This window comes from Dipodomys ordii, unplaced genomic scaffold (assembly GCF_000151885.1).
Source record: "Dipodomys ordii isolate 6190 unplaced genomic scaffold, Dord_2.0 Scaffold127, whole genome shotgun sequence".
Taxonomy (NCBI): domain Eukaryota; kingdom Metazoa; phylum Chordata; class Mammalia; order Rodentia; family Heteromyidae; genus Dipodomys; species Dipodomys ordii.
In genome coordinates this window covers 1,982,243-1,997,228 of record NW_012267343.1, presented here as the reverse complement: position 1 = coordinate 1,997,228, position 14,986 = coordinate 1,982,243, and the positions used below count along the sequence as shown (strand labels likewise).

At 48.3% G+C, this 14,986-nt stretch overlaps 1 protein-coding gene across 7 annotated transcripts in view; it reads right to left on the bottom strand.

Annotated features, from left to right (window-relative positions):
• Window positions 1-7,326: 7,326 nt before the first annotated feature.
• Cdk5rap2 (CDK5 regulatory subunit associated protein 2) overlaps window positions 7,327-14,986 on the bottom strand; it is a 186,205-nt gene continuing 178,545 nt past the window's right edge. For 3 of the 7 annotated variants that reach the window (XM_013030169.1, XM_013030171.1, XM_013030172.1), the window contains 3 exons: window positions 10,650-10,776; window positions 7,858-7,904; window positions 7,327-7,416 (listed from right to left, as the gene is read on the bottom strand). In XM_013030169.1, the coding sequence (XP_012885623.1) occupies window positions 7,345-7,416; window positions 7,858-7,904; window positions 10,650-10,776 (246 nt within the window). In that variant the 3' untranslated portion in view covers window positions 7,327-7,344. Of the gene's footprint in view, window positions 7,422-7,857; window positions 7,905-10,649; window positions 10,777-14,021; window positions 14,115-14,986 lie in introns of those variants that run through there. The other 4 variants (XM_013030170.1, XM_013030173.1, XR_001175597.1 and 1 more) reach the window with 3 other exon arrangements.

Sequence of the window (14,986 nt, the reverse complement as noted above, 5' to 3'; positions counted from 1 at the left end):
CTTTTTGAATGGTGGGTTCCAATTCTCAAAGTTGTCTGGAGACCAGTAGGCTGGACACTGTCAGGGCCTCAGGAATTGGGGGCCTTAACTCTGGGCCTTGGTCGGAGGATCTCATCCTTTGGGGCTGTTTTCCCCACCTATCTAATGAGGGGCTGGGTGGAATGACCCCCAGAGTGCTTTCCCATGTGGGAAGTTCAGTGCTCCCAGCTCAAGGACGCAGAACCATGCTGAGCAAACGCGAGAACCAACTGGGTAAGATGGGAGATGGTGTCTGAAGATGGACAATTATCATCACACAATATAACATTCTAATGGCAGAATCTTTTCTATTAGAACAGACATTAGGGAGCACGGTTCCATCAAATGGATATAATAGACTTGTTTTATATTACAATGCACACTGTAATTACACATTTCAATAATTCCTTCAACACATTACATACAAGCGTTCTGCAGTAATGGAGTCCTGTAGCCATATATAATACTGTGCTAAGGGGAAGACAAGGAGTGTGGTGACAGAGGCCTCCAAGCCTCACCTCCCAGCCTGTGGCTCCCAACTACAATCTCTGAAGTCTGAGGGAAGGGGCAGTCTTTGTCCTGGGTCCTGCCCACCGAGTCAGAAATCTCTTCTAACTACAACTTCTGCAGGAAACCAAGCTAGCTCTTCAATGTCCTGTCACCAAAATCTACACTACTACAAACATGCTGCACCATATATAGAGAGACAGAAACAGAGAGACAGAGAGATAAACTAAAATGATATATCCATTTTTATTGATGGCATACTGTATTTGCACAAATTTAGGGGCATAGACAATGCAGTTGATTCTTTGTCTTAGCAGTTCCACAGGAAGAGAAGTCTAGCATGGATCTTAAAAAATCAAGGAGTTGGCAGGACTATGTTCTTTTCTGGGTCTCAGAAGGATGTTTCTAGCTTTCTCCAAGGACACCTGCATTCCTTTTTTGTTGTTGTTGGTGGTGGTGGTCATGGGGCTTAAAACTCAGGGTCTGGGTACTGTCCCTGAACTTTTTGCTCAAGGCTAGTGCTCTACTTGGAACCACATCACCACTTTTGGTTTTCTGGTGGTTAATTGGAGATAAGAGTCTCAAGGACTTTCCTCCCCAGGCCAGCATCAAACCATGATCCTCAGATCTCAGCCTTCTGAGTAGCTAGGATTACAGGTGTGAGCCACTGACGCCCAGTTTAAGCCTTTTTTTTTTTTGCCAGTTGTGGGGTTTGAAGTTGGAGCCTAGGCACTGTCCCTGAGCCTCCTTGTGCTCAAGGCTAGCACTCTTGCCTCTTGAGCAACAACACCATTTCTGTTTTTTGAGAGGTTAGTTGGAGATGGACTTTCCTTCCCAGTCTGGCATTGAACCCTGTTCCTCAGATCTCAGCCTCCTGAGTAGCTAGGATTATAGGCATGAGCCACCAGCTCCTAGATTAGGTTTTCCTTTTTTTTTTTAAGGACTCTGTGGTTAGAGTGGGCCTACTTTAGTAATCCAGGAAAACTCCTATCTCAAGCCCTGTTACTTTAATAAGATCTGCAAGTTCCCTTTTGCCAAGTAGAATACCATATTCAAAGTCCCAGGATTAGCATGGCAGTGGACATCGCTGAAGGCCACTGTTTTGTATCAGGACCTCATCATCTAGTAAAAGTTCATAAAGACACTTTTACAGGATTAAATGTGACAATATAGGAAACCTGATTAATAAAAAAAAAATGAGTTCAAGGAACTTGGATAAGAACACCTACAATGTACCACAGTTTGTGTGCATCTTGCCCAAAGTAAGGCACAGGATACCACCCCCAGACCTCCAGAGCAGACAGCCAGATCCTGAACAAAGTAAGATGATGGGTCTACATCTCTTGTTTGGCCAATGTTCCACTGGCATTTTAAGATTCCTTCTTTGGTATGGGAACTTAGCTGCTTGCAATAAAATTAAAACCAGTTCTGTCTCTTGCTACAAGGTGACGGTGGTGGTGGTGGTGGTGGGCTGGAGTTGTGCCTGTGTTAGATAGGAATAACAGATTTAAGGAACAGAGGCCCTGAGGTTGACGCCTGAGTGAACTTTTCGGTCAGGCCAAGTACTCAGGAGACAGACGTGAGGAAGATGGCAATGCTGGAACTACCCGGATGAGGCAGAGACCACTGCCAAGGACGGCCCAGATTAACTGGGAGATAAAGGCCAGGCTGTGCACTGGCTAGATGGGATTGGTCTTGGCAGAGCCTACTCATCCTGGTTGTGCAGAAATCAGGTGGGGGGGTAAGAGGCAGGGAGACCTTCTCCCAGGAGACTGGCTGCAGGCAAGGCTGGGGTGGGACAGAGAGAGAAGACTAAAGATGGAAGCTGCTGGTCAGAGGAGGGAGGACCTAAGAGAAGTCAGAGGGCCCAGGGAGGAAGAGGCAGGGGCAGAAGGGAGCTGTCGTCAAAGAAGAGCATGTGGAAGCTGGCAGTGTTCAGATCGCTCCAGGGCAGGAGGCTGGGAGGCAGAGGGGCAGAAACAGCAGCTACTTGGACACCATGTGTCTCGTAACAGGAGCTGCCCGCAGCTGGTCACAGGGCCGCCCTAGGGCAGGGCCCAAAGGTGGCACCTAAAAGAGGAGCCCCTCCAGGTTGCTGTGTGTGCATCGGCACTGTCTCCTTCTCTGCAGCCGAGGCAGAAAGAGCTGGACGCTGGGTCCTCATGGGCTGGAAGTGATCCAGGACCACCATCCCACAGCTTGTTCTGCCTGCTTCCTGGGACTTCTCCTTCATCTCTCGACACAATCACCACTGGTTCTCCAGTGACCTCCCCCAAAAGTACAAACCCTGAGTTCTCTGTGCTTCCACCCTTGTGGGTGGTATCCTGGCAATACTCTACCACAGGACCCTCCGTAACTTCCAGGCCTCTGCCTGGGCGCTTCTTCCCACCGCCTGCCTGCACCATGCTGGCAGTGGGCCTTAGTCCCCTCCCCATGAACACAGCCACACCATGGCCTGAGTCAGACACCAGAGGCCTCCACCCCACTCCCAGGGTACATGTCCTCCCAGTCTTCCACGTCCTGCTGCCCCTCCCCTCAGCCCCGGCTCTGGCACACTCTGGCCCAGGACCCTTGGCAGCCCCTAGCCCAACCCTTTGCGCAAACATACACCTACCCAGGCCTCCTTCCTTTGCTCTGAAATGACGCCATCTGCCTCATGCTGGCAACCAGACCTTGCCAGCTTCACTCCCTGGATTCTAAGCCCCAGCCAAGGTGGAAGATGCCCAGCATCTGCCGCACCTGCTTCACCTTTGCCCTTCACCATGGAGCACTTCCTGGCACCTTCCACCTTCCCCAGAAACCTCTATGTCCACTCAAGAGTCCATTTTCTGGGTTCCTGGGGACTTTGTGACATGACACACTGATTATGGACCTGCCTCTAACACCTGCCAAGAACACTCAGGGAAGCTGACAGCTCTGGGCAAAGGAGGGTACTAGAAAAGTACTTTGATCAGGACCAACGTCTCCTGTCCTGCCTCATGCTGAGTATCTAAAGCCTCTAACACATTCTACTTGGGATCTCAGCAGCTCTTGGCGCTAAGGTGCAGTTACAGAGCCGTCAGGGTCACTGCCCTTTCCCCACTGTCTTCTGGGAGACCAGAGCAGCCGTGTTCTCCCCTGTGCCTGCCATCCCATTTGTCTAATGCCACACGTGAGCCAGGACCACATGTTGCTGTTTGGAAGGGGAAAGTGGCCCTGAAACAGGGGATCTTTTCACATCTGCAAACATGTAATTAAGCTCTGGTATAATTTCCACTACAATGATGTGATAATAGCCCGAGGGCTGCAAAAAGCAGGCAGGAGAAGGGGGTCACAGCTCTGGGAGTGTGGTGATGCTCTGGGCCAGGTCGGGCAGACCCCAAGGACAGGGTTGATGTGGACACTGCCTGCTGGGACAAGGAGTCATCGGGATGGAGGCAAAAAGCGAGGAGCTGGGCACTGCGGTAGGAACTACGGGCCCAAGGCCGCCAGCTTTGTAACTGTAGACTCTCAGGGGCTGAGAAGCATAGGAATACTTGCAGAGGTTAGGGCTGGGTAGAGGAACCCAACCAGGAAGTGGTTACAGTGCAGGTGAGAGCTGACCGGGGTGGTCCGGATGGCAGAGAAGAGGTGGAGGGTGAGCACAGAGGATGGAAGAAGTCTCCAGCATGACGGAGGCAGCAGGCAGAGCCATCACTGACAGGAGGCTCCGGATCTGGCAGGGGTCTGGGCCTCCATGCTGGCCGTGACATGCCTTTCTCTTTCTTTTGTGCATGAGGAAACTTGATCCTAATGGAGGGCCAAGGACTAGGGTAAGACTCCAGGCCTCTGGGATCTGCCCACGGCCACCCCGGGGGTGCCCAGGAGCACCGAGGGGAAGGCCCCACCAGGGGTGAAGAAAGCACACCTGGCCCTAGGCAGAGCTTGGGGTCTTCACTAGATGGAATGAGTAATTTTGGTAATTGAATTTCTGAGTTAGAGGTAAAATATGGCCAAGATTGAAGAGGTAATTTGGCAGGGCCAGGCACCCCCAGGCAGGTTTCTCGGCCTTCACAATGCTAAGAACTTATTAGCAAGATCACTCTTCCTCCATCTATGGACCATTTGCAATTCTCATCAGGGCTGCTGGATTGTGGGTGTCTGGGCCCCGGCGTAGGCCATGTAGGGACATTGTGTCAGACCGGAGTGGGTGAGAAACATTGGTAACACAAGTAAGGGCCACAGTTTTTGCAAAATACAAGTGTGGGATGACTGCATAGAATGATCCAGAAGGCAGGATAATTTCGAGAATGGGCTCTGACAAACTCATTTCCCTCATATGTGAATTAGGTAGGGGGTGCAGATGAAGGGGTAACGGGGCACAGCCATCCTGTTGAGCTGTGGGGCCTCAGGGAAGTGGACAAGTGGCTTCATCCCTGCCAACAGGGGGCCACTCCCTGGGCTGGGTGAGCCCCGGCCCTGGGCCTCTCCCCTCCTCTCTGTATATATTTAGCCCCTGCAGCTGTTCCTCTCAGGTGTGCTGCTCAGCCACACATCATGATTAATTTCACCAACAGGGAAATTGACGCATTTTTCTGATTACTGCTTCAGAGCCTCCTGAATTCAGCTACTGGTAAAAATTAACTCACCGGAGACAATGGAGCTTTTCCCAAGGTCCAAATTGTCCTTATTTGCAGAGTTTGTTCTTGGCTCCAATCCAGCCCAAACAAACCAGGCTGTTCCTCCACTTCCCAGAAGAGGGAGGGCCTCCTGGAGCCCAACGGTGAGATATTTTAAGCTGGGGAATGAAGGTGAATTTTCTCTGGGTCACCACGTTCCTGAAAAGCTGGTGCCCAGAGGCCCTGCTCCACAGACCTTCCTCCCAATGCCCCCTGGTGGAGCGCAAGACGGGCCAGGTACCAGGGCTTCTTCCCTCACCACCCCCATCTCACGCCTCGCCAACCACACAGTTCAGCCCCCACAGACTGCATGCCAGGCAAGGTGGTTAAGAACCCTTCACGGACGGGGTGCCTCACCTAGGTCCAGCCTCCAGCCCAGGCTGCACACTGCCCTTCCCCCCTCCGCATACATCTTACACCCCTGCGTCCATGCCCATCAGACACAGGAGCTGCACACAGTACTTCAAAACTCTGCCAAGCACCAGTCTTAGATACTGAAAAAGGGAGACAGGGTGTTGACAAGTCTTACTGCACAGCCACTTCCAGATTCCAAGGCTCACAATAATTCTGTTGTCAGGGTTGGGCCAAAGGGTGGGGAAACTGAGGACAGAAGCATGCGAAGAGGCACACCCAGCTTCTGCACGGAAAGGACCAGGTGCCTTCTGCAGAATGGAGCTCTATGAGACAGGATGGCTAAGCTGAGCTTCCACACTGGCAACTATGAAAACTCAGTGCAGGTGCACACGATCAGTGGGTGCAGATGGAGGAGAGGGACTGGGACTGGGCTAGTCCCTGGATTCCTCACCTGGGTCTCCGCTCCCTCTATCCAGCTGCGCATCTACATCCCCCATCACCATGTCTGTACAGCTGTGGGCCAGTGGGGGAAGGGCAAGAGGGACCAAGGCCCTGCTCATCATTCGCTAATGCCCTTGGCTTCCCCATGAAGACAGGTGATCCTAACCAACACCACAATCCCCACTGGACTCTGGGGGACTCCGTGATTTAATGGGGGGAGTGCCTGTGAGCCACACCGGCTGAGCAATGGAGTTATTAGGATCTCTTGGCAATGTGAAGGCAATACTTCCCAACCACAGCCTCCCCCAGGGCCGGGCCTGTCTGCTCGGCCCATCCACTGTGCCCGTGTGGGCCAGGCGTCGGCCACTCATTGTGGACACAAGATGATCTCTAGGAGGGCAGGAGGGCATGTGTGTGAGGGGGATTTTGAGAGCAGAGATGAGGGGCATCACCCAGCGCCAGGGGCTGAAAAGACTTCCATCTGAAGAACCAATGTAATATAGCTGGAGAAAGGGAAGGCAGGAGGCACACTTCAGAGAGAGGCAGCAGGGAGGATGCTGGGAAGAGTGGGAAGGACACAGGAGCTGAGCTGAGCCAACTGTCTAGAACCGGCTGGAGTGCCAGGAGGGGAGAGGAGAGGAGAGCAAGAGGGGTCTTATGAACTGCCACAGGGACTTGGGCTTGGACCAGAGGGTGGCTGGAAATATCCAGTGTATGGAGACAACCTGTTTGGATATGGTTTTCCTTAGCACCTTGGCAGGGCAGGGGAAGGGATTTGGATGTGAGGAAGCTGGATGGAAAAGAAATAGAACAAGGGGCTTATGACAGAGGTGAAGGAGAGGGAGGAGAGACAAAGACCTCCAGGAGGTCAAAGCAGAGAGGGAAGAGGTAGAGGAGCAGGAAGGGCGAGGCAGGGAGGCTGGGACCAGAGCAACATGGCAGCACAGGGAGTTTAGGAGGTAAAGACAAATGAAGGGCCATCCTAATAGACACACAACGACCGGGAATGATGCAGGGGTTGGAGTAGAAAGGGAGACTGAGTAGGGACTGAGAGGGCTCCCAGAATAAAGCTGGTGTGCAGCGGGTGCTGGCTCTGTAGCACCTAACAATGGGCACTAGGCTGTGAGGCGGGAAAAGCAGACCAGGAAGTAAAGTCTCACATCAGCATGGTCATGAGGCCCATCAACATGTGTGCCCTCATCCCCAGACCCCGCCCCACACCCAAACAGAGCCCAAGGCCTTTCCAGTGCCTCACTGAAGAGAACCTGACCCAGCGGACATTTCTGTACACAATAGAGGGAACAGCAAATTTCCTCTGGCCAGCAGCTCTTGCTCCGCACCAGGGGTGACAGTTGGAACAGAGACAGTGTGATGTCAGGCACAAGCTTTATTGGCTGAAAGTTCTCCTCAGAAGCCTGATCTGCTGGGACTGGACGTTCCTGGATGGGCGCCTCCAGGCCTGAGCTAGGACAAGGAGGGGGAAAAAAAAATGAGAATTTTAGGTCAACAGAGGGTTTTTGAAGTAAGATCCCTGACAGAGTTAAAGGCAAGAAGCTATTTTGAAACTGCTTTCAAAGACATACTGTTTGATCAGTAAATATTTACAGAACAAAATGACAAAGATCATACAGTATTCATACATCCCAGAAAGACTTAACAAATGCCTACTATGCGGCAGTCGCCGTTTGCTCTATTTCTCACTTGTGAAAAAACTGCATACAGACTTAAAAAGCAGAGCAAGCTCTGACGACAGGCATGATAAAATAGAACTTTTTGTGCTCTGTTGGCAGAAAAACACAGCTGTGGTTCCACCTTCAACTTCATGTTTCAAAAGAAGCTGGCTCTGCCCTGGGCCACCCTGCTCATCATGGCCGTCCATGAAATAGCTTAGAGGCCTTACCTCCAGGTTTCCTCTGGCCTTCCGAAGGACTTTGTGGGTGACAGCCACTGAAGAGAAAGGAAAAACGGGAGTGAAGAGAAGGCAGGGTGAAAGCAGGGCTAAGGGAACGTAGGCCCCAAGCCTGAATGGTTCAGACTTGTGAACAACCCCAAAGCACCCAGACAAGAGAAGACAAATGCCCTGTCTCCTTCACAGAGCTCTGGGCCCAGAAACCCTCCAGAAAGTGTAGGCCACAGATATCTCTTCACGTCTTCACTAGGTCATGGTCTGATGGGGGCACAGAACATAGAACATGCCATGATACCATTGCTCTTCGTGGGCACTCAGCTGCCAGGCATGCTGAGCTCATCTTGTGGGGTGGGGAGGGCAATGGCACAGGAAGGGTAAAGTCTTGGGCCCTAACAGCATGTGGCATTCTTGGGTGTCCTGGGCCCTCTGAGAAGCAAGGTGGGAAGCAAACCCATGTATGGAGGCCTACAGGGGTCAAGAGTCCAGGGAGTTTTGTGAAGACAGGATTTTACAACACACTCCTTAAAGCAAACCCCTAAAGGACTGGAGGAAAATACCTGGGCATTTTTGTCCCCTTCACCTGCCCTTCAGTGGGCAGAATTGCCCAACATTGATCCCCTAGGCAAACAGAATTCTGCCTGGACAGGAGGGGCTCACAAGTGGGTTCAGAGGATGCTACCAACTCCACCTGGGCTGCATCCTAGACAGAGCTGCAGTGGAGAACTCTGGGAAAAGCAGTGACGGTTGTTTCCTCTCTCAATCTTTCCTTACACACACAAACTCTAGCAGCAGCTACTGAATGGATTTCAGAGTCTGATCAAAAATCTGTTCTAAATAGGACTTGGTAAGGTCAGATCACCACTGCTCCTGAGTAAAACAGGTAAGCCTTCCAGATCCAGGCCTCTGGCCAGTGATGACTGACACTGAAACAGACTCACTCCAACACAGGACCCCTCCTGAATGTCTTATTCTGAAGAGGTTATCTGTGGTGGCCTGGGAAAATATCTGATTCACAGAAATGTCTACCTGAAGATACTGAACTCTGTTTGAAACCTACCACCTTGAGGGAGGAGACAGACTGCATGAGCTTTGTAGCTCAGCAAGAATAATTTTGGAGGGCTGGGAAGGTGGCTCAGTGGTAGAGCGCTTGCCTTGCATGCATGAGGCCCTGGGTTCGATTCCTCAGCACCACATAAGCAAAAAGAAAAAAGCCAGGTAGAGTGCTAGCCTTGAGCTGAAGAGCTGAGGGACAGCGCCCAGGCCCAGAGTTCAGGCCCCAGAACTGGACCCCCTCCAAAAAAAAAAGAAAGAAAAAAAGCCAAGGGGCTGGGAAGGTGGCTCAGTGGTAGAGCGCTTGCCTTGCATGCATGAGGCCCTGGGTTCGATTCCTCAGCACCACATAAGCAGAAAAAAAAAGGCCAGAAGTGGTGCTGTGGCTCAAGTGGTAGAGCGCTAGCCTTGAGCTGAAGAGCTGAGGGACAGTGCCCAGGCCCAGAGTACAGGCCCCACGACCAGACCCCCCCCCCCAAAAAAAAGAATAATTTTGGAGATAGCCCACATTAGGCTGCAGGAACCATGGACATGCTAAGGATGGCCCTATACCCTGCAAATGATGTACAAAGTGTGTGTGGGGGGGGGGGCAAATGATTTACAAAGTGTGTGTGTATGTATGTGTGTGTGTGTGTCTCTACATGTGCATTTTCCTAGGCAGAGTCCATCACTTTCTCAGGATTCACCAAGTGCCAGGTGTGAAGGTTAAAAATAATCTTGAAATGTACTGGATGCACCGTGTGAGTAAAACCCACCAGAAAAGCTAAGAGATGCCTGGCCCAAGATCTGAAGTGGCTCTTAGACCTAAAAGCACAAGAATGCCCACTATGCTGAGAAGACGAAAGGACAGAGCTGTAAAGTCTGCATCTCAAATAAGGCTGCTCCAGTGCAGTGACATGGCTCATACCACAGCCCATAGCACACCTACACCTCAGCAGAAGGCTGGCAAGGAAGAGGGCCCCTAAGAGGGCCACAGGGCCTGGGAGGTGTCTACTGTGACTCACTGAGGACCCTCAGCCCTGCAGGGCAGGACGACTACCCTCACTCAGCAAAGCAGGGGCCACAGGCCCCGTGACTAGTGAGTGGCAGGAAAGGTCTCAGCTGGACACCCGTCCCTAATTTGCTGCTGCACACGGAGAGGAGTTAGCTTGACCCAGGCAGGGTCAAGCTGCTTTCTTCCCTCCCAGGTTGGACAGCAACAAAGAACCTTTACTGCATGCAGCTGCCAGGCTGCTCCTCTGCTCCTGACACCTGAATCCTTTCATGGCACAGTACAGTCCCCAGTCCCTTGGCTTTCTACCTCACTGTGCCACAGGCAGTTCTGCTCTATCAACACAAACCAGTTCTAGTTTATCACCTATAAAACCTTATTTCTTGCCTCTGTCCCCCCAGTTGGCAGCCTGGACTGCCATTGGCTACTGACAATGACTAACCCTCTTTTCAGACCTGGCTCAGGGTCACTTCCTCTAGGATGCTTACCTCCCAGGGCAGACAGAAGTCATCCTGCTCCTCCCAGCTCAGAGCACCTGTAAGGAGCTAGCCACATACCTGCCTCCCCTCTACACAGGTACTATAAATGAGCAGACTAATCTGTGCAAGTGAGAAATGGTCCAGTAGGAAAAGAAATGATTACAAACAACCTGGTCTGCAAAGAGAGCCAGTCAGGGTGGGGCTGGCGGCACTGAGAGGCAGGAAATGGTCAGACACGGTGGCCACCTCAACCACTCACTTACACTGATCAAAGATGACTTTTTCCTGGTGCTTGCTCTGCTGTAAAAGCTTCACACTGTTCTGCAGCTTCTTTTCTTGTTCAAACAACGTTTTGTATAGTTTGGTGATCTCTGACTTCATTTCACCAATCTAAACAGAAAAAGATTTAGAAAATAAATGAAATAAGACAATGAAATGTTACATTACCTAAGAAGAAACTATAACACCATATCAAAAGATGGTCAACTTCAGCCAGGAGCTGCTGGCTCATGCTTGTCATCCTATTCATGAGGCTGAGATCTGAGGATGGCACTTAGGAGCCAACCCAGGCAGGAAAGTCCATGAGTCTCTTATCTCTAATAGACCACCAAAATGCTGAAAGTGAAGGTATGGTTCAAGTGGTAGAGCACTAGTTTGGAGTGAAAAAGCTAAGAGACAGCATCTAGACCCTGACTTCAAGTCCCAATACAGGCGAAAAAAGAAAAAAAAAGATTCTCAACTTCACTAGCATGGATACTTGAATAAAAATCATTAGATTGGCAAATTGGTTAAAATGCAAGAAGGAGGAAAACCTAAGGTCTGCTGGTGGAACTGAAAACTAGCATGGCCCAGCAGAATGCCCAGACACCTACTATTGTGAACACTCCCAAGGCTTGGCCCCAGCAGGTCTACAGCATTTCCCCCAAGCAATAATAGGCAACATTAGTATACAATAATACAAGCCTAAGAAGATGCATGCTCACTTCAGCATGCTTAATAGTAGAAAGAAATAAACCTGATTTGCTTAATATGAATCTGAATAAATTACAGTACTTACAGAGAAAGGAATAATTTTTCAGCTATTAAAAATAATGTTGTAGAGCTCTATTTATTGATATCAAAAGATGATTATAATTAGTAGCCAAAGAGCTCAGAACAACACAGGCTGTATACTACATCTAAGGCATTTCTGCTTCATAAAACTGAACACACAACAATTAAATTACCCCCCCGCCCTTCCATTAGTATAACTAATGTAAGCTAATAAAAAAAAACCCACAAAAGTGATGACACAATTGGTACACATCCATAGATGTAGAAGTCAGTGTGGCAACAAAACATTAGTAGCATTATTTCCAAGGGATGGAACTTCAAATTGCTTGAGGTTATTTCTTTTTACAAGAAGCTGTAACATTGACTTACAATGCTGTTAATGATTACATCTTAAAAAGATAATACAAAAGTGTGACTTAGTGAGTATGACCCATAAGGATATACTTTGAGTATTGTTCAGACGAAAGGCAAACTGGTCCCAGGGCCTCTGACATGAAATACGCAAAACAGACTGTTCACCAACCCAGGCAGGGACAACTGTCTTCCTTTCTCCTGGCCCTGGCCCCCAGAACTCTTGGTGACACTGAATCACTTCAGTTCCCAAGTGCAGACAAGGTGAGTTGTCAGCATATGAAGAGTCCCTTTAGTGTGTCTGTTTCCAATTGGTTTGACAGCTATACTTACATAATCAAATTACAGAATCAAATTAAATATTAAGTAAAACTACAAGCTATGTGTATGGACAGAGAGCTGGTTGTTGAAAACTAACATACGCTTCAGGGAAGACCAGATAAAGGCAAGTCGCTGAGAAACACATTTCTGGCAAATTAGGTGTGGGGGAGACAACTATGAAAGATGTGGGAGGAACTGTCTAAAAGAATTCTATATATTCAGATTGCTTTGCAAGAGTCTAAGCTTTCTCTTCATCTTAAAGAAACAAAAACTGGAAGTGACAGACATACATTATGGATGTGGTTTATGAAAGAAGATATGACACTCCAATCAGCAGACAGATATTCAAAGAAAAAGCCTGGACTAACATCGAAAAAATAGCAAGGGAATGTACATTTGTCTGTTTTAAGTTAAACTAAACTAAAATGTTTAAGGGAAGAATCATTGATTCCCTGCCTTAACCTACTTTTAAGATTAACTAATAATGTCAGGTACAAAGACTTCAATGGTTCTTCCAAAATAGATCCTAATTTAAAAGTTAGATTTGCTTCGATTCTTACCTGCAGGCTAGAAGCCACAAAGATTTGGGTTCTGGTCATGGCTTCACAAGTCTATGTATCCTAGGACAAAGTCACTAAATTGTCAGAGGCTTAGCTCCAATCTCTGACCTTGAAGTAACTATCCTGACCTGTCTGTCACAATGCAGTAGGGTAAACTCAGAGAATGGGCACTCCCTACCCTGATGGGTAACCCCCTCCTTCTCCTGTAGCCTTTCCATAGTCACCTCCTCCAGATGCCCCTTTCCACCAGAAGCATCCCTATCACTGTAGATATGGCAATGTCTCTGACCAGCTCCCCACTCCTTTCTGGCCTCAGATCACTTGTGCCCAGAAAACAGCAGGTGCTTTGACACCCTTCACCAAGTGGTGAGTCTGGTTTCATGGGTAAATGTCTAACAATATGTGCATAGTCCAGCTAGCCCTTAAAATGAGAGATTTTTAGTTACTTATGTGTTGCTGGATTCAAATCCAGCATAAAGACAGCATAAAGACACTGTATTAAAAATAGCAAGAGCTCACAGGGTGCCTGGACACTATATTAAAAAATAGCAAGGGCTCACCAGGTGCCGGTGGCTCACGCATGTAATTCAAGCTAAGATCTGAGGCTCGTGGTTCATTCGAAGCCAGCCTGAGCAGAACAGACTCCATGAGACTCATCTCCAATTAACTAACTGGAAGTGGTGGTGTGGTTCAAGTGGCAAAGTAGCTCAGGGACATGGCCAGGCACTGAGTTCAAGCCCCACAACCAGCAACAACAAAAATAGCAAAAGCTCAAAAGCACAGCTCCGTCGCTTTCTCTCTGTATAATGCAGAAGCTCGTTAATTTAACACCTTGGAGTTTCGGTTCCTGCTTCTAGAAGATGAGAATAACAATACCTAACTCCAGCTAGTAATGAAGGCTGATACCTTATGATTCATTCTTATCCCTATCTCCCATCCTTTCTTTATCTTTCTTGCAATTTTGAAAAGTGTCTATAATGGGGGGCTGGGAAGGTGGCTCAGTGGTAGAGCACTTGCCTTGCATGCTCGAGGCCCTGGGTTTGATTCCCCAGCACCACATAAGCAAAAAGAAAAAAGCCAAAAGTGGCGCTGTGGCTCAAGTGGTAGAGCGCTAGCCTTGAGTTGAAGAGCTGAGGGACAGCGCCCAGGCCCAGAGTTCAGGCCCTATGACCGGACCCAAAAAAAAAAGTGTCTATAATGTACCTAGGCCATGTTTACTCCCTTCCCCGTTTCCTTTTTCTCTTGCCATTTCCTGCTGACTGCTTCCTCCAAATGCCCCCCCTACTTTATGTTCAGGTCCATGTTTTTCTTTATATCTATATTCCACATATAACAGAAAACATACAGTACCTGCTTTTCCAAGTCAGGCTGATTTGCTTAACATGATGTGCTCTAGTTCCATCCATGTTCATGCAAATGACATAATTTTATTCTTCTTTACCTCTAAACAATACATCCTTGTGTATAAATACCTCAATTTCTTTATGCATCATCTATGGGTGGGCACCTAGACGGATCTCACAATAAACATAGATGGATAGGTATCTTTATTATGCGTGCTGACTTGTATTCTTTTAGCCATACGTCCAAGAGTGGTCTCGCAGGGTCCTAGGCTAGCTCTGTTTTCATGTTTTGAGGGATTGCCACACTGATTTCCATAATGTCTGCACTAACTTACATTCCCACAGTGTATAAGAGTATTCTTTTCTCCACGTCCTAGCTACTAGCATTTGTTTCGGCTCATTGTCTTGATGATAAGCATTCTGTCTGGGACTGGAATATCAAAAGTCATTTCCATTTTCATTTCCTTCATGGCTACAGATATTGAAGATTGTGTTTTTCATGTAATTATTGCCCATTTTTACTTCTTGTTTCAAGAAGTGTCTGCTCAATTTATTTGTCCATATTAATTGGATTATTTGTTCTTTCAATGTTTATTTGAGCTCTTCATATATTCTGAATATCAATCCCTTGTCTGATGAATAGTGACAAAGATTTTCTCCCATTCTGTAGGCTCTATTACTCTGATAATTGTTTCTTTTGATGTGCAGAAGCTTTTGAACTTGATGCAATCCCATTTGTCAATTCTTGCTTTTATTTTCTGAGCTATTATTCTTATTCAGAAAGTCATTGCCTATACCTGTATTTTCAAGTGTTTTCCCATAGTAGTTTCAAAGTTTCAGATCTTATATGAAGGTCGTTGATACATCTTGAATTTATTTTTATACAGAGAGATAAGGATCTAGGTTCAGTCTTCTTTCTGTAGATCACTAATTTTCCTAAAAGCATTTCTCAAGGAGATTCTTTTCTACAAT